The sequence below is a fragment of the Somniosus microcephalus genome, chromosome 23, assembly GCF_052327205.1.
Source record: "Somniosus microcephalus isolate GS21.2 chromosome 23, FLI_Smic_1.0, whole genome shotgun sequence".
Taxonomy (NCBI): Eukaryota; Metazoa; Chordata; class Chondrichthyes; order Squaliformes; family Somniosidae; genus Somniosus; species Somniosus microcephalus.
In genome coordinates this window covers 71,143,614-71,161,052 of record NC_141009.1, presented here as the reverse complement: position 1 = coordinate 71,161,052, position 17,439 = coordinate 71,143,614, and the positions used below count along the sequence as shown (strand labels likewise).

The 17,439-nt window shown below is 50.5% G+C and overlaps 1 protein-coding gene across 1 annotated transcript in view; it reads right to left on the bottom strand.

Annotated features, from left to right (window-relative positions):
* mamdc4 (MAM domain containing 4) overlaps positions 1–17,439 on the bottom strand; it is a 365,757-nt gene that overhangs the window by 287,290 nt on the left and 61,028 nt on the right. Inside the window, exon 3 of the mRNA XM_085965967.1 lies at positions 16,918–17,052. Within this exon, the coding sequence (XP_085822093.1) occupies positions 16,918–17,052 (135 nt within the window). The remainder of the gene's footprint in view (positions 1–16,917; positions 17,053–17,439) is intronic.

Here is a 17,439-nt window from a genome sequence, read left to right as displayed (position 1 = left end):
GGAACTGTACCCCAGTGAGAGTCAGTGTCTGTGGAACTGTACCCCAGTGAGAGTCAGTGCCTGTGGAACTGTACCCCAGTGAGAGTCAGTGTCTGTGGAACTGTACCCCAGTGAGAGTCAGTATCTGTGGAACTGTACCCCAGTGAGAGTCAGTGTCTGTGGAACTGTACCCCAGTGAGAGTCAGTTTCTGTGGAACTGCACCCCAATGAGAGTCAGTATCTGAGGAACTGTACCCCAGTGAGTGTCTGTGTCTGTGGAACTGTACCCCAGTGAGACTCAGAATCTGTGGAACTGTACCCCAGTGAGGTTCAGTACCTGTGGAACTGTACCCCAGTGAGAGTCAGTATCTGAGGAACTGTACCCCAGTGAGAGTCTGTGTCTGTGGAACTGTACCCCAGTGAGAGTCAGTGTCTGTGGAACTGTACCACAGTGAGTGTCAGTGTCTGTGGAACTGTACCCCAGTGAGAGTCAGTGTCTGTGGAACTGTACCCCAGTGAGAGTCAGTGTCTGTGGAACTGTACCCCAGTGAGAGTCAGTGTCTGTGGAACTGTATCCCAGTGAGAGTCAGTGTCTGTGGAACTGTACCCCAGTGAGAGTCAGTGTCTGTGGAACTGTACCCCAGTGAGAGTCAGTATCTGAGGAACTGTACCCCAGTGAGAGTCAGTGTCTATGGAACTGTACCCCAGTGAAAGTCACTGTCTATGGTCTGTACGCCAGTGAGAGTCAGTGTCTGTGGAACTGTACCCCAGTGAGAGTCAGTGTTTGTGGAACTGTACTCCAGTGAAAGTCAGTGTCTGTGGAACTGTACCTCAGTGAGTGTCAGTGTCTGTGGAACTGTACCCCAGTGGGAGTCAGTATCTGTGGAACTGGGCCCCAATGAGAGTCAGTGTCTGTGCAACTATATCCCAGTGAGAGTCAGTGTCTGTGGAACTGTACCCCAGTGAGCTTCAGTGCCTGTGGAACTGTACCCCAGTGAGCGTCAGTGTTTGTGGAACTGTACCCCAGTGGGAGTCAGTGTCTCTGGAACTGTACCCCAGTGAGAGTCAGTATCTGTGGAACTCTACCCCAGTGAGAGTCAGTGTCTGTAGAACTGTACTCCAGTGTGAGTCAGTTTCTGTGGAACTGCACCCCAATGAGAGTCAGTATCTGTGGAACTGTACCCCAGTGAGAGTCAGTATCTGAGGAACTGTACCCCAGTGAGTGTCTGTGTCTGTGGAACTGTACCCCAGTGAGACTCAGAATCTGTGGAACTGTACCCCAGTGAGGTTCAGTACCTGTGGAACTGTACCCCAGTGAGAGTCAGTATCTGAGGAACTGTACCCCAGTGAGAGTCCGTGTCTGGGGAATTGTCCCCCAGTGAGTGTCAGTGTCTGTGTAACTGTACCCCAGTGGGAGTCAGTGTCTGTGGAACATTACCCCAGTGAGAGCCAGTGTCTGTGGAACTGTACCCGAGTGAGTGTCTCTGTCTTTGGAACTGTACCCCAGTGAGAGTCAGTATCTGAGGAACTGTACCGCAGTGAGAATCAGTGTCTGTGGAACTGTACCCCAGTGAGAGTCAGTGTCTGTGGAACTGCACCCCAGTGAGAGTCAGTGTCTGTGGAACTGCACCCCAGTGAGAGTCAGTGTCTGTGGAACTGTACCCCACTGAGAGTCAGTGTCTGCGGAACTGCACCCCAGTGAGTGTCAGTGTCTGTGGAACTGTACCCCAGTGAGAGTCAGTATCTGTGGAACCCGTACCTCAGTGAGAGTCAGTGTCTGTGGAACTGTACCCCAGTGAGAGTCAGTATCTGTGGAACTGTACCCCAGTGAGAGTCAGTGTCTGTGGAACTGTACCCCAGTGAGAGTCAGGGTCTGTGGAACTGTACCCCAGTGAGAGTCAGTATCTGTGGAACAGTACCCCAGTGAGAGTCAGTATCTGTGGAACTGTACCCCAGTGAGAGTCAGTGTCTGTGGAACTGTACCCCAGTGTCAGTCAGTGTCTGTGGAACTGTACCCCAGTGAGAGTCAGTGTCTGTGGAACTGTACCCCAGTGAGAGTCAGTGTCTGTGGAACTGTACCCCAGTGAGAGTCAGTGTCTGTGGAACTGTACCCCAGTGAGAGTCAGTGTCTGTGGAACTGTACCCCAGTGAGAGTCAGTGTCTGTGGAACGAGTGAGGCAGGTACGAGGATCCAGGAGGTAGTGTTGGAGGAGCCGCAGCCCTTGCTCTTGACCAACAGGTTCGAGGTTCTTACTCCCTGTGGGGACAGGAGCAGGGACTGCAGGGAGGATGAGCAACCTGGCCACAGCACCGTGGAACGGGGGGCCATTCAAGAGAGGGGAGTAAATAGAAATATTGTAGTGGTCGCGGATAGTATTATTAGTGGGATAGATAGAGTTCTCTGCAGCCGAGAGCGAGAGTCCCGAAGGCTGTGTTGCCTACCCGGTGCCAGGGTTAAGGACATCTCCTCTGGGCTGGAAAGAAACTTGAAGTGGGAGGGGGTGGATCCGGTTGTCGTGGTCCATGTTGGTACAAACGACGTAGATAGGACTAGGAAGCCGGTTCTGTTAAATGAGTATGAGCAGCTAGGGGTCAAATTAAAAAACAGAACCTCAAGGGTAATAATCTCTGGATTATTACCTGAGCCACGAGCGAATTTGGCTAGGACAAATAAAATTAGAGAGTTAAATGCGTGGCTCAAAGACTGGTGTGGGAGAAATGGGTTTTGCTTCACAGAATCACAGAATCACAGAAACCCCACAGTGCAGATAGAGGCCATTTCGGCCCATCGAGCCTGCACCAACACATATACCACCCGATCCCCGTAACCCCTACACCAACACATATCCCACCCTATCCCCGTAACCCCACGTATTTAATCCCCCTAACACTAAGGGTCAATTTATCATAGCCAATCAACCTAACCAGCACATCTTTGGACTTCCTGGGACACTGGCACCGTACTGGGGCAGGAGGGAGCTGTTCCATTGGGACGGGCTTCACTTGGCCAGTGCTGGGACTAGAGACCTGGTGGATCATATAACTAGGGCTGTAGAGAGGGCTTTAAACTAACTAGTTGGGGGGAGGTTCCTAGAGAGCAAATAATAAAAATGACAACAGAGCAGGACTTAGGTAGCATTGGGGAAATTAAAAACCAGAGCGTGTCAGGAAGGGGCAGGAGGTATGGAGTAAAAGGTAAAGTAATAAAAAGGGCAAAAGCAGGAACTAAGTGTCACAAAACATATTTGAAAGTTCTCTATCTGAATGCACGTAGCATTCGTAACAAAATAGACGAGTTAATGGCACAAATAACTACATATGGGTATGATCTTGTGGCCATTACAGAAACATGGCTGCAGGGTGACAATGCCTGGAAATTAAACATACCAGGTTATTTAACGATCAGGAAGGACAGGCAGGAAGGAAGGGGAGGCGGGGTGGCTATGTTAATAAAGGAGGGAATCACTGTAATACAGAGAAATGATATTGGGTCAAAAGATCAGGATAATGAAACAGTTTGGGTGGAGGTAAGGAATAATAAGGGGAAAAAAACACTAGTGGGCGTAGTCTATAGGCCTCCGAACAGTTGCAACTCTGTTGGACGGAGTATCAATCAGGAAATAGTTGAGGCTTGTATTAAGGGAGCATCTATAATTATGGGGGATTTTAACTATCATATTAATTGGACAAATCAAATTGGGCAGGGCTGCCTTGAGGATGAGTTCATTGAGTGTATTAGGGATGGGTTTCTTGAGCAGTATGTAACTGAACCGACCAGGGGGCAAGCAACCTTAGGTCTGGTCCTGTGTAACGAGACAGGATTAATTTAAAATGTCCTAGTAAAGGATCCCCTTGGAATGAGTGACCATAACATGGTTGAGTTCCATATTCAATTAGAGGGTGAGAAGGTTGGATCTCAAACAAGCGTGCTAAGCTTGAATAAAGGAGACTATGAAGGTATGAGAGCGGAATTGAGTAGAGTGGATTGGGAAAATAGATTAAAGGGTAAGACGATACATGATCAGTGGTGTACATTTAAGGAGTTATTTTACAACTTCCAAAAAATATATATTCCACTGAGAAGAAAAGGGTGTAAAAGAAAAGACAGCCATCTGTGGCTAAGTAAAGAAATTAAAGATAGTATTTGACTAAAAACAAGGGCATATAAGGTAGCCAAATCTAGTGGGAGGATAGAGGATTGGGAAAACTTTAAAAGACAGCAAAAAATAACAAAAAGATTGATTAAGAAAGGGAAGCTAGATTATGAAAGTAAATTAGCAAAAAATATAAAAACAGATAGTAAGAGTTTTTATAGTTATATAAAAAGAAAAAGAGTGGCTAAAGTAAATGTTGGTCCCTTAGAGGATGAGACCGGGAAATTAATGATGGGAAATATGGAGATGGCAAAAACACTGAATGAATATTTTATATCAGTCTTTACAGTAGAAGACACTAAGAATATCCCAACACTGGACAAACAGGGGGCTATAGGGGGGGAGGAGCTAAACACGATCACAATCACTAAGGAAGTGGTACTCGGTAAAATAATGGGACTCAAGGCGGATAAATCACCTGGACCTGATGGCTTACATCCTAGGGTCTTGAGGGAAGTGGCGATAGGGATTGTGGATGCATTGGTAATAATTTTCCAAAACTCCCTGGACTCAGCAAAGGTCCCGGCAGACTGGAAAACTGCTAATGTAACGCCCTTATTTAAAAAGGGCAGTAGACAGAAGGCTGGAAACTATAGACCGGTTAGCCTAACATCTGTGGTAGGTAAAATATTGGAGTCCATTATTAAGGAGACAGTAACAGGACATTTGGATAATCATAAATTAATAGGACAAAGTCAGCATGGTTTTATGAAGGGGAAGTCATGTTTGACAAATTTGCTGGAGTTCTTTGAGGAAGAAACATATAGGGTGGATAAAGGGGAACCAGTGGACGTAGTGTATTTAGACTTCCAAAAGGCATTTGACAAGGTGCCACACAAAAGATTATTGCTTAAGATAAAAAATCACGGGATTGGGGGTAATATTCTGGCATGGATAGAGGATTGGCTATCTAACAGAAGGCAGAGAGTTGGGATAAATGGTTCATTCTCAGACTGGCAATCAGTAACTAGTGGTGTTCCGCAGGGGTCAGTGCTGGGTTCCCAACTTTTTACAATCTATATTAGCAATTTGGAGGAGGGGACCGAGTGTAACATATCAAAGTTTGCAGATGATACTAAGATGGGAGGGAAAGTAGTGAGTGAGGAGGACATAAAAAACCTGCAAGGGGACATAGACAGGCTAAGTAAGTGGGCATAGATTTGGCAGATGGAATACAATACTGGAAAGTGTGAGGTTATGCACTTTGGCAGGAAAAATGGTAGAGCAAGTTATTATCTTAATGGCAAGAAACTGGAAAGTACTGAAGTACAAAGGGATCTGGGGGTCCTGGTGCACGAAACTCAAAAGGTTAGTATGCAGGTGCAGCAATTGATTAAGAAGGCCAATGGAATGTTGGCTTTCATTGCTAGGGGGATGGAATATAAAAATAGGGAGGTATTGCTTCAGTTGTACAAGGTATTGGTGAGACCGCACCTGGAATACTGCATACTGTTTTGGTGTCCATACTTAAGAAAAGACATACTTGCTCTCGAGTCAGTACAAAGAAGGTTCACTCGGTTAATCCCGGGGATGAGGGGATGGACATATGAGGAGAGGTTGAGTAGATTGGGACTCTACTCATTGGAGTTCAGAAGAATGAGAGGCGATCTTTTTGAAACATATAAGATTGTGAAAGGGTTGGATCGGGTGGATGCGGGGAGGATGTTCCCAATGATGGGTGAAACTAGAACTAGGGGGCATAGTCTTAGAATAAGGGGCTGCTCTTTCAAAACTGAGATGAGGAGGAACTACTTCACTCAGAGGGTGGTAGGTCCATGGAATATGCTGCCCCAAAAAGCTTTGGAAGCTACATCATTACATAAATTTAAAACAGAAATAGACAGTTTCCGAGAAGTAACGTGAATAAAAGGGTTATGGGGAGCGGGCAGGAATTTGGACATGAGTCCAGGTTCGGATCGGTCATGGCCCTGTGGGTAGCGGAACGGGCCCAGGGGCCGTGTAGCCTGATCCTGCTCCTATTTCGTGTGTCTAATTCTGTTAGATTCAGGAGATGGTTCTGTGATAGTAGATTGGCGGTTAGGATCAGATCAGCCATGATCTTATTGAATGGCGGAGCAGGCTCGAGAGGCCGATTGGCCTACTCCTGCTCCTATTTCTTATGTTCTTATGTACCCCAGTGAGAGTCAGTGTCTGTGGAACTGTACCCCAGTGAAAGTCAGTATCTGTGGAACTGCACCCCAGTGAGAGTCAGTATCTGTGGAACTGTACCCCAGTGAGAGTCAGTGTCTGTGGAACTGTACCCAGTGAGTGTCTGTGTCTGTGGAACTGTACCCCAGTGAGAGTCAGTGTCTGTGGAACTGTACCCCAGTGAGAGTCAGTGTCTGTGGAACTGTACCCAGTTAGTGTCTGTGTCGATGGAACTGTACCCCAGTGAGAGTCAGTGTCTGTGGAACTGTACCCCAGTGAGAGTCAGTGCCTGTGGAACTGTACCCCAGTGAGAGTCAGTGTCTGTGGAACTGTGCCCCAGTGAGAGTCAGTGTCTGTGGAACTGTACACCAGTGAGAGTCAGTGTCTGTGGAACTGTACCCCAGTGAGAGTCAGGGTCTGTGGAACTGTACCCCAGTGAGAGTCAGTGTCTGTGGAACTGTACCCCAGTGAGAGTCAGTGTCTGTGGAACTGTACCCCAGTGAGAGTCAGTGTTTGTGGAACTGTACCCCAGTGAGAGTCAGTGTCTGTGGAACTGTACCCCAGTGAGAGTCAGTGTCTGTGGAATGGTACCCCAGTGAGAGTCAGTGTCTGTGGAACTGTACCACAGTGAGTGTCAGTGTCTGTGGAACTGTATCCCATTGAGAGTCAGTGTCTGTGGAACTGTACCCCAGTGAGAGTCAGTGTCTGAGGAACTGTACCCCAGCGAGAGTCAGTGTCTGTGGAACTGTACCCCAGTGAGAGTCAGTGTCTGTGGAACTGTACCCCAGTGAGAGTCAGTGTCTGTGGAACTGTACCCCAGTGAGAGTCTGTGTCTGTGGAACTGTACCACAGTGAGAGTCAGTGTCTGTGGAACTGTACCCCAGTGAGAGTCAGTGTCTGTGGAACTGTACCCCAGTGGGAGTCAGTGTCTGTGGAGCTGTACCCCAGTGAGAGTCAGTGTCTGTGGAACTGTACCCCAGTGAGAGTCAGTGTCTGTGGAACTGTACCCCAGTGAGAGTCAGTATCTGAGGAACTGTACCCCAGTGAGAGTCAGTGTCTATGGAACTGTACCCCAGTGAAAGTCACTGTCTATGGTCTGTACGCCAGTGAGAGTCACTGTCTGTGGAACCCGTACACCAGGGAGAGTCAGTGTCTGTGGAATTGTACCCCAGTGAGAGTCAGTGTCTGTGGAACTGTACCCCAGTGAGAGTCAGTGTCTGTGGAACTGTACCCCAGTGAGAGTCAGTGTTTGTGGAACTGTACCCCAGTGAAAGTCAGTGTCTGTGGAACTGTACCTCAGTGAGTGTCAGTGTCTGTGGAACTGTACCCCAGTGAGAGTCAGTGTCTGTGCAACTATATCCCAGTGAGAGTCAGTGTCTGTGGAACTGGGCCCCAATGAGAGTCAGTGTCTGTGCAACTATATCCCAGTGAGAGTCAGTGTCTGTGGAACTGTACCCCAGTGAGCTTCAGTGCCTGTGGAACTGTACCCCAGTGAGCGTCAGTGTTTGTGGAACTGTACCCCAGTGGGAGTCAGTGTCTCTGGAACTGTACCCCAGTGAGAGTCAGTATCTGTGGAACTGTACCCCAGTGAGAGTCAGTGTCTGTAGAACTGTACTCCAGTGTGAGTCAGTTTCTGTGGAACTGCACCCTATTGAGAGTCAGTATCTGTGGAACTGTACCCCAGTGAGAGTCAGTATCTGAGAAACTGTACCCCAGTGAGTGTCTGTGTCTGTGGAACTGTACCCCAGTGAGAGTCAGTATCTGAGGAACTGTACCCCAGTGAGTGTCTGTGTCTGTGGAACTGTACCCCAGTGAGACTCAGAATCTGTGGAACTGTACCCCAGTGAGAGTCAGTACCTGTGGAACTGTACCCCAGTGAGAGTCAGTGTTTGCGGAACTGTACCCCAGTGAGAGTCCGTGTCTGGGGAATTGTACCCCAGTGAGAGTCAGTATCTGTGGAACTGTACCCCAGTGAGAGTCAGTGTCTGTGGAACTGTACCCCAGTGAGAGTCAGTTTCTGTGGAACTGCACTCCAATGAGAGTCAGTATCTGAGGAACTGCACCCCAATGAGAGTCAGTATCTGAGGAACTGTACCCCAGTGAGAGTCTGTGTCTGTGGAACTGTACCCCAGTGAGTGTCTGTGTCTGTGGAACTGTACCCCAGTGAGACTCAGAATCTGTGGAACTGTACCCCAGTGAGAGTCAGTGTCTGTGGAACTGTACCCCAGTGAGAGTCAGTGTCTGTGGAACTGTACCCCAGTGAGAGTCAGTATCTGAGTAACTGTACCCCAGTGAGAGTCAGTGTCTGTGGAACTGTACCCCAGTGAGAGTCTGTTTCTGTGGAACTGCACCCCAATGAGAGTCAGTATCTGTGGAACTGTACCCCAGTGAGAGTCAGCATCTGAGGAACTGTACCCCAGTGAGTGTCTGTGTCTGGGGAACTGTACCCCAGTGAGAGTCAGTGTCTGTGGAACTGTACCCCAGTGAGAGTCTGTTTCTGTGGAACTGTACCCCAGTGAGAGTCAGTATCTGAGGAACTGTACCCCAGTGAGAGTCCGTGTCTGGGGAACTGTACCCCAGTGAGAGTCAGTGTCTGTGGAACTGTACGCCAGTGAGTGTCTGTGTCTGTGGAACTGTACCCCAGTGAGACTCAGAATCTGTGGAACTGTACGCCAGTGAGGTTCAGTACCTTTGGAACTGTACCCCAGTGAGAGTCAGTGTCTGTGGAACTGTACCCCAGTGAGAGTCAGTGTCTGTGGAACTGTACCCCAGTGAGAGTCAGTGTCTGTGGAACTGTACCCCAGTGAGAGTCAGTGTCTGTGGAACTGTACCCCAGTGAGAGTCAGTATCTGAGGAACTGTACCCCAGTGAGAGTCAGTGTCTGTGGAACTGTACCCCAGTGAGAGTCAGTGTCTGTGGAACTGTACCCCAGTGAGAGTCAGTGTCTGTGGAACTGTACCCCAGTGAGAGTCAGTGTCTGTGGAACTGTACCCCAGTGAGAGTCAGTGTCTGTGGAACTGTACCCCAGTGAGAGTCAGTATCTGAGGAACTGTACCCCAGTGAGTGTCTGTGTCTGTGGAACTGTACCCCAGTGAGACTCAGAATCTGTGGAACTGTACCCCAGTGAGGTTCAGTGCCTGTGGAACTGTACCCCAGTGAGAGTCAGTGTCTGAGGAACTGTACCCCAGTGAGAGTCAGTGTCTGTGGAACTGTACCCCAGTGAGAGTCAGTATCTGAGGAACTGTACCCCAGTGAGAGTCTGTGTCTGTGGAACTGTACCCCAGTGAGAGTCAGTGTCTGTGGAACTGCACCCCAGTGAGAGTCAGTGCCTGTGGAGCTGCACCCCAGTGAAAGTCAGTGTCTGTGGAACTGTACCCCAGTGAGAGTCAGTGTCTGTGGAACTGTACCCCAGTGAGAGTCAGTGTCTGTGGAACAGTACCCCAGTGAGAGTCAGTGTCTGTGGAACTGTACCCCAGTGAGAGTCAGTGTCTGTGGAACTGTACCCCAGTGAGAGTCAGTGTCTGTGGAACTGTACCCCAGTGAGAGTCAGTGTCTGTGGAACTGTACCCCAGTGAGAGTCAGTGTCTGTGGAACTGTACCCCAGTGAGAGTCAGTATCTGAGGAACTGTACCCCAGTGAGAGTCAGTGTCTATGGAACTGTACCCCAGTGAAAGTCACTGTCTATGGTCTGTACGCCAGTGAGAGTCACTGTCTGTGGAACCCGTACACCAGGGAGAGTCAGTGTCTGTGGAATTGTACCCCAGTGAGAGTCAGTGTCTGTGGAACTGTACCCCAGTGAGAGTCAGTGTGTGTGGAACTCTCCCCCAGTGAGAGTCAGTGTCTGTGGAACTGCACCCCAGTGAGAGTCAGTGTCTGTGGAACTGTACCCCAGTGAGAGTCAGTGTGTGTGGAACTCTCCCACAGTGAGAGTCAGTGTCTGTGGAACTGTACCCCAGTGAGAGTCAGTGTGTGTGGAACTCTCCCCCAGTGAGAGTCAGTGTCTGTGGAAATGTACCCCAGTGAGAGTCAGTGTTTGTGGAACTGTACATCAGTGAAAGTCAGTGTCTGTGGAACTGGACCCCAGTGGGAGTCAGTGTCTGTGGAACTGTACCCCAATGAGCTTCAGTGCCTGTGGAACTGTACCCCAGTGAGCGTCAGTGTTTGTGGAACTTTACCCCAGTGAGCTTCAGTGCCTGTGGAACTGTACCCCAGTGAGCGTCAGTGTTTGTGGAACTCTACCCCAGTGACAGTGTCTGTGGAACTGTACCCCAGTGGGAGTCAGTGTCTGTGGAACTGTACCCCAGTGAGAGTCAGTGTCTGTGGAACTGTACCCCAGTGAGAGTCAGTGCCTGTGGAACTGTACCCCAGTGAGAGTCAGTGTCTGTGGAACTGTACCCCAGTGAGAGTCAGTATCTGTGGAACTGTACCCCAGTGAGAGTCAGTGTCTGTGGAACTGTACCCCAGTGAGAGTCAGTTTCTGTGGAACTGCACCCCAATGAGAGTCAGTATCTGAGGAACTGTACCCCAGTGAGTGTCTGTGTCTGTGGAACTGTACCCCAGTGAGACTCAGAATCTGTGGAACTGTACCCCAGTGAGGTTCAGTACCTGTGGAACTGTACCCCAGTGAGAGTCAGTATCTGAGGAACTGTACCCCAGTGAGAGTCTGTGTCTGTGGAACTGTACCCCAGTGAGAGTCAGTGTCTGTGGAACTGTACCCCAGTGAGAGTCAGTGTCTGTGGAACTGTACCACAGTGAGTGTCAGTGTCTGTGGAACTGTACCCCAGTGAGAGTCAGTGTCTGTGGAACTGTACCCCAGTGAGAGTCAGTGTCTGTGGAACTGTACCCCAGTGAGAGTCAGTGTCTGTGGAACTGTATCCCAGTGAGAGTCAGTGTCTGTGGAACTGTACCCCAGTGAGAGTCAGTGTCTGTGGAACTGTACCCCAGTGAGAGTCAGTATCTGAGGAACTGTACCCCAGTGAGAGTCAGTGTCTATGGAACTGTACCCCAGTGAAAGTCACTGTCTATGGTCTGTACGCCAGTGAGAGTCAGTGTCTGTGGAACTGTACCCCAGTGAGAGTCAGTGTTTGTGGAACTGTACTCCAGTGAAAGTCAGTGTCTGTGGAACTGTACCTCAGTGAGTGTCAGTGTCTGTGGAACTGTACCCCAGTGGGAGTCAGTATCTGTGGAACTGGGCCCCAATGAGAGTCAGTGTCTGTGCAACTATATCCCAGTGAGAGTCAGTGTCTGTGGAACTGTACCCCAGTGAGCTTCAGTGCCTGTGGAACTGTACCCCAGTGAGCGTCAGTGTTTGCGGAACTGTACCCCAGTGAGTGTCAGTGTCTGTGGAACGGTACCCCAGTGAGAGTCAGTGTCTGTGGAACTGTACCCCAGTGAGAGTCTGTGTCTATGGAACTGTACCCCAGTGAGAGTCAGTGTCTGTGGAACTGTACCCCAGTGAGAGTCAGTGTCTGTGGAACTGTACCCCAGTGAGAGTCAGTGTCTGTGGAACTGTACCCCAGGGAGAGTCAGTGTCTGTGGAACTGTACCCCAGTGAGAGTCAGTGTCTGTGGAACTGTACCCCAGTGAGAGTCAGTGTCTGTGGAACTGTACCCCAGTGAGAGTCAGTGTCTGTGGAACTGTACCCCACTGAGAGTCAGTGTCTGTGGAACTGTACCCCAGTGAGAGTCAGTGTCTGTGGAACTGTACCCCAGTGAGAGTCAGTGACTGTGGAACTGTACCCCAGTGAGAGTCAGTGTCTGTGGAACTGTACCCCAGTGAGAGTCAGTGTCTGTGGAACTGTACCCCAGTGAGAGTCAGTGTCTGTGGAACTGTACCCCAGTGAGAGTCAGTGTCTGTGGAACTGTACCCCAGTGAGAGTCAGTGTCTGTGGAACTGTACCCCAGTGAGAGCCAGTGTCTGTGGAACTGTACCCCAGAGAGAGTCAGTGACTGTGGAACTGTACCCCAGTGAGAGTCAGTGTCTGTGGAACTGTACCCCAGTGAGAGTCAGTGTCTGTGGAACTGTACCCCAGTGAGCGTCAGTGTCTGTGGAACTGTACCCCAGTGAGAGTCAGTGACTGTGGAACTGTACCCCAGTGAGAGTCAGTGTCTGTGGAACTGTACCCCAGTGAGAGTCAGTGTCTGTGGAACTGTATCCCAGTGAGAGTCAGTGTCTGTGGAACTGTACCCCAGTGAGAGTCAGTGTCTGTGGAAGAGTGCCCACTGTGAGTCAGTGTCTGTGGAACTGTACCCCAATGAGAGTCAGTGTCTGTGGAACTGTACCCCGTGAGAGTCAGTGACTGTGGAACTGTACCCCAGTGAGAGTCAGTGTCTGTGGAACTGTACCCCAGTGAGAGTCAGTGTCTGTGGAACTGTACCCCAGTGAGTGTCAGTGTCTGTGGAACTGTACCGCAGTGAGAGTCAGTGTCTGTGGAACTGTACCCCAGTGAGAGTCAGTGTCTGTGGAACTGTACCCCAGTGAGAGTCAGTGTTTGTGGAACTGTACCCCAGTGAGTGTCAGTGTCTGTGGAACTGTACCCCAGTGAGAGTCAGTGTCTGTGGAACTGTACCACAGTGAGAGTCAGTGTCTGTGGAACTGTACCCCAGTGAGAGTCAGTGTCTGTGGAACTGTACCCCAGTGAGAGTCAGTGTCTGTGGAACTGTACCCCAGTGAGAGTCAGTGTCTGTGGAACTGTACCCCAGGGAGAGTCAGTGTCTGTGGAACTGTACCCCAGTGAGCGTCAGTGTCTGTGGAACTGTACCCCAGTGAGAGTCCGTGTCTGTGGAACTGTACCCCAGTGAGAGTCAGTGACTGTGGAACTGTACCCCAGTGAGAGTCAGTGTCTGTGGAACTGTACCCCAGTGAGAGTCAGTGTCTGTGGAACTGTATCCCAGTGAGAGTCAGTGTCTGTGGAACTGTACCCCAGTGAGAGTCAGTGTCTGTGGAACTGTACCCCAGTGAGAGTCAGTTTCTGTGGAACTGCACCCCAATGAGAGTCAGTATCTGAGGAACTGTACCCCAGTGAGTGTCTGTGTCTGTGGAACTGTACCCCAGTGAGACTCAGAATCTGTGGAACTGTACCCCAGTGAGGTTCAGTACCTGTGGAACTGTACCCCAGTGAGAGTCAGTATCTGAGGAACTGTACCCCAGTGAGAGTCTGTGTCTGTGGAACTGTACCCCAGTGAGAGTCAGTGTCTGTGGAACTGTACCCCAGTGAGAGTCAGTGTCTGTGGAACTGTACCACAGTGAGTGTCAGTGTCTGTGGAACTGTACCCCAGTGAGAGTCAGTGTCTGTGGAACTGTACCCCAGTGAGAGTCAGTGTCTGTGGAACTGTACCCCAGTGAGAGTCAGTGTCTGTGGAACTGTATCCCAGTGAGAGTCAGTGTCTGTGGAACTGTACCCCAGTGAGAGTCAGTGTCTGTGGAACTGTACCCCAGTGAGAGTCAGTATCTGAGGAACTGTACCCCAGTGAGAGTCAGTGTCTATGGAACTGTACCCCAGTGAAAGTCACTGTCTATGGTCTGTACGCCAGTGAGAGTCAGTGTCTGTGGAACTGTACCCCAGTGAGAGTCAGTGTTTGTGGAACTGTACTCCAGTGAAAGTCAGTGTCTGTGGAACTGTACCTCAGTGAGTGTCAGTGTCTGTGGAACTGTACCCCAGTGGGAGTCAGTATCTGTGGAACTGGGCCCCAATGAGAGTCAGTGTCTGTGCAACTATATCCCAGTGAGAGTCAGTGTCTGTGGAACTGTACCCCAGTGAGCTTCAGTGCCTGTGGAACTGTACCCCAGTGAGCGTCAGTGTTTGCGGAACTGTACCCCAGTGAGTGTCAGTGTCTGTGGAACGGTACCCCAGTGAGAGTCAGTGTCTGTGGAACTGTACCCCAGTGAGAGTCTGTGTCTATCGAACTGTACCCCAGTGAGAGTCAGTGTCTGTGGAACTGTACCCCAGTGAGAGTCAGTGTCTGTGGAACTGTACCCCAGTGAGAGTCAGTGTCTGTGGAACTGTACCCCAGGGAGAGTCAGTGTCTGTGGAACTGTACCCCAGTGAGAGTCAGTGTCTGTGGAACTGTACCCCAGTGAGAGTCAGTGTCTGTGGAACTGTACCCCAGTGAGAGTCAGTGTCTGTGGAACTGTACCCCACTGAGAGTCAGTGTCTGTGGAACTGTACCCCAGTGAGAGTCAGTGTCTGTGGAACTGTACCCCAGTGAGAGTCAGTGACTGTGGAACTGTACCCCAGTGAGAGTCAGTGTCTGTGGAACTGTACCCCAGTGAGAGTCAGTGTCTGTGGAACTGTACCCCAGTGAGAGTCAGTGTCTGTGGAACTGTACCCCAGTGAGAGTCAGTGTCTGTGGAACTGTACCCCAGTGAGAGTCAGTGTCTGTGGAACTGTACCCCAGTGAGAGCCAGTGTCTGTGGAACTGTACCCCAGAGAGAGTCAGTGACTGTGGAACTGTACCCCAGTGAGAGTCAGTGTCTGTGGAACTGTACCCCAGTGAGAGTCAGTGTCTGTGGAACTGTACCCCAGTGAGCGTCAGTGTCTGTGGAACTGTACCCCAGTGAGAGTCAGTGACTGTGGAACTGTACCCCAGTGAGAGTCAGTGTCTGTGGAACTGTACCCCAGTGAGAGTCAGTGTCTGTGGAACTGTATCCCAGTGAGAGTCAGTGTCTGTGGAACTGTACCCCAGTGAGAGTCAGTGTCTGTGGAAGAGTGCCCACTGTGAGTCAGTGTCTGTGGAACTGTACCCCAATGAGAGTCAGTGTCTGTGGAACTGTACCCCGTGAGAGTCAGTGACTGTGGAACTGTACCCCAGTGAGAGTCAGTGTCTGTGGAACTGTACCCCAGTGAGAGTCAGTGTCTGTGGAACTGTACCCCAGTGAGTGTCAGTGTCTGTGGAACTGTACCGCAGTGAGAGTCAGTGTCTGTGGAACTGTACCCCAGTGAGAGTCAGTGTCTGTGGAACTGTACCCCAGTGAGAGTCAGTGTTTGTGGAACTGTACCCCAGTGAGTGTCAGTGTCTGTGGAACTGTACCCCAGTGAGAGTCAGTGTCTGTGGAACTGTACCACAGTGAGAGTCAGTGTCTGTGGAACTGTACCCCAGTGAGAGTCAGTGTCTGTGGAACTGTACCCCAGTGAGAGTCAGTGTCTGTGGAACTGTACCCCAGTGAGAGTCAGTGTCTGTGGAACTGTACCCCAGGGAGAGTCAGTGTCTGTGGAACTGTACCCCAGTGAGCGTCAGTGTCTGTGGAACTGTACCCCAGTGAGAGTCCGTGTCTGTGGAACTGTACCCCAGTGAGAGTCAGTGACTGTGGAACTGTACCCCAGTGAGAGTCAGTGTCTGTGGAACTGTACCCCAGTGAGAGTCAGTGTCTGTGGAACTGTATCCCAGTGAGAGTCAGTGTCTGTGGAACTGTACCCCAGTGAGAGTCAGTGTCTGTGGAACTGTACCCCAGTGAGAGTCAGTGACTGTGGAACTGTACCCCAGTGAGAGTCAGTGTCTGTGGAACTGTATCCCAGTGAGAGTCAGTGTCTGTGGAACTGTACCCCAGTGAGTGTCAGCGTCTGTGGAACTGTACGCCAGTGAGAGTCAGTGTCTGTGGAACTGTACCCCAGTGAGAGTCAGCATCTGTGGAACTGTACCCCAGTGAGAGTCAGTGTCTGTGGAACTGTACCCCAGTGAGAGTCAGTGTCTGTGGAACTGTACCCTAGTGAGAGTCAGTGTCTGTGGAACTGTACCCCAGTGAGAGTCAGTGTCTGTGGAACTGTACCCCAGTGAGAGTCAGTGTCTGTGGAACTGTACCCCAGAGAGAGTCAGTGACTGTGGAACTGTACCCCAGTGAGAGTCAGTGTCTGTGGAACTGTACCCCAGTGAGAGTCAGTGTCTGTGGAACTGTACCCCAGTGAGCGTCTGTGTCTGTGGAACTGTACCCCAGTGAGAGTCAGTGACTGGGGAACTGCACCCCAGTGAGAGTCAGTGTCTGTGGAACTGTACCCCAGTGAGAGTCAGTGTCTGTGGAACTGTATCCCAGTGAGAGTCAGTGTCTGTGGAACTGTACCCCAGTGAGAGTCAGTGTCTGTGGAAGAGTGCCCACTGTGAGTCAGTGTCTGTGGAACTGTACCCCAATGAGAGTAAGTGTCTGTGGAACTGTACCCCGTGAGAGTCAGTGACTGTGGAACTGTACCCCAGTGAGAGTCAGTGTCTGTGGAACTGTACCCCAGTGAGTGTCAGTGTCTGTGGAACTGTACCCCAGTGAGAGTCAGTGTCTGTGGAACTGTACCCCAGTGAGAGTCAGTGTTTGTGGAACTGTACCCCAGTGAGTGTCAGTGTCTGTGGAACTGTACCCCAGTGAGAGTCAGTGTTTGTGGAACTGTACCCCAGTGAGAGTCAGTGTCTGTGGAACTGTACCCCAGTGAGTGTCAGTGTCTGTGGAACTGTACCCCAGTGAGTGTCAGTGTCTGTGGAACTGTACCCCAGTGAGTGTCAGTGTCTGTGGAACTGTACCCCAGTGAGAGTCAGTGTCTGTGGAACTGTACCCCAGTGAGAGTCAGTGTCTATGGAACTGGACCCCACCATGTTATCACCTTTACTTAAAGAGTGCAAGAGGAAATGATATCAAACTGAATTAGCTCCCGACTCACCGATCTGAGGTCCGTACATGTGGTACCAGAATGAGAGGCATTGATTGGCCGAGGAGGCTGTCTGTAGTATTGAGGTGAGCCGCGCTCTGGGGTCACTAACGTTTGTTGTTGAATTGCCAATGAATAAATAATAACCTGGAACGAAAACAAGGCTTAATTAACCACAGGATATATCTGGTTTTGTTTTGACAGCTTGCAGTGTGACCAGGAGACGTGATGTGGTCCCAGATATACAACCAATGGATTCCAGCTCATCAGTTTGTGTCAGCCGTGACTCAGTTGGTAGCACCCTCACCTCTGGGTCAGGAGGTTGTGGGTTCAAGTCTCTGCTGACACTCCAGTGCAGTACTGAGGGAGCGCTGCACCGTCGGAGGGACAGTACTGAGGGAGCGCTGCACTGACGGAGGGGCAGTACTGAGGGAGCGCCGCACTGACGGAGGGGCAGTACTGAGGGAGCGCTGCACCGTCGGAGGGGCAGTACTGAGGGAGCGCTGCACTGTCGGAGTGGCAGTACTGAGTGAG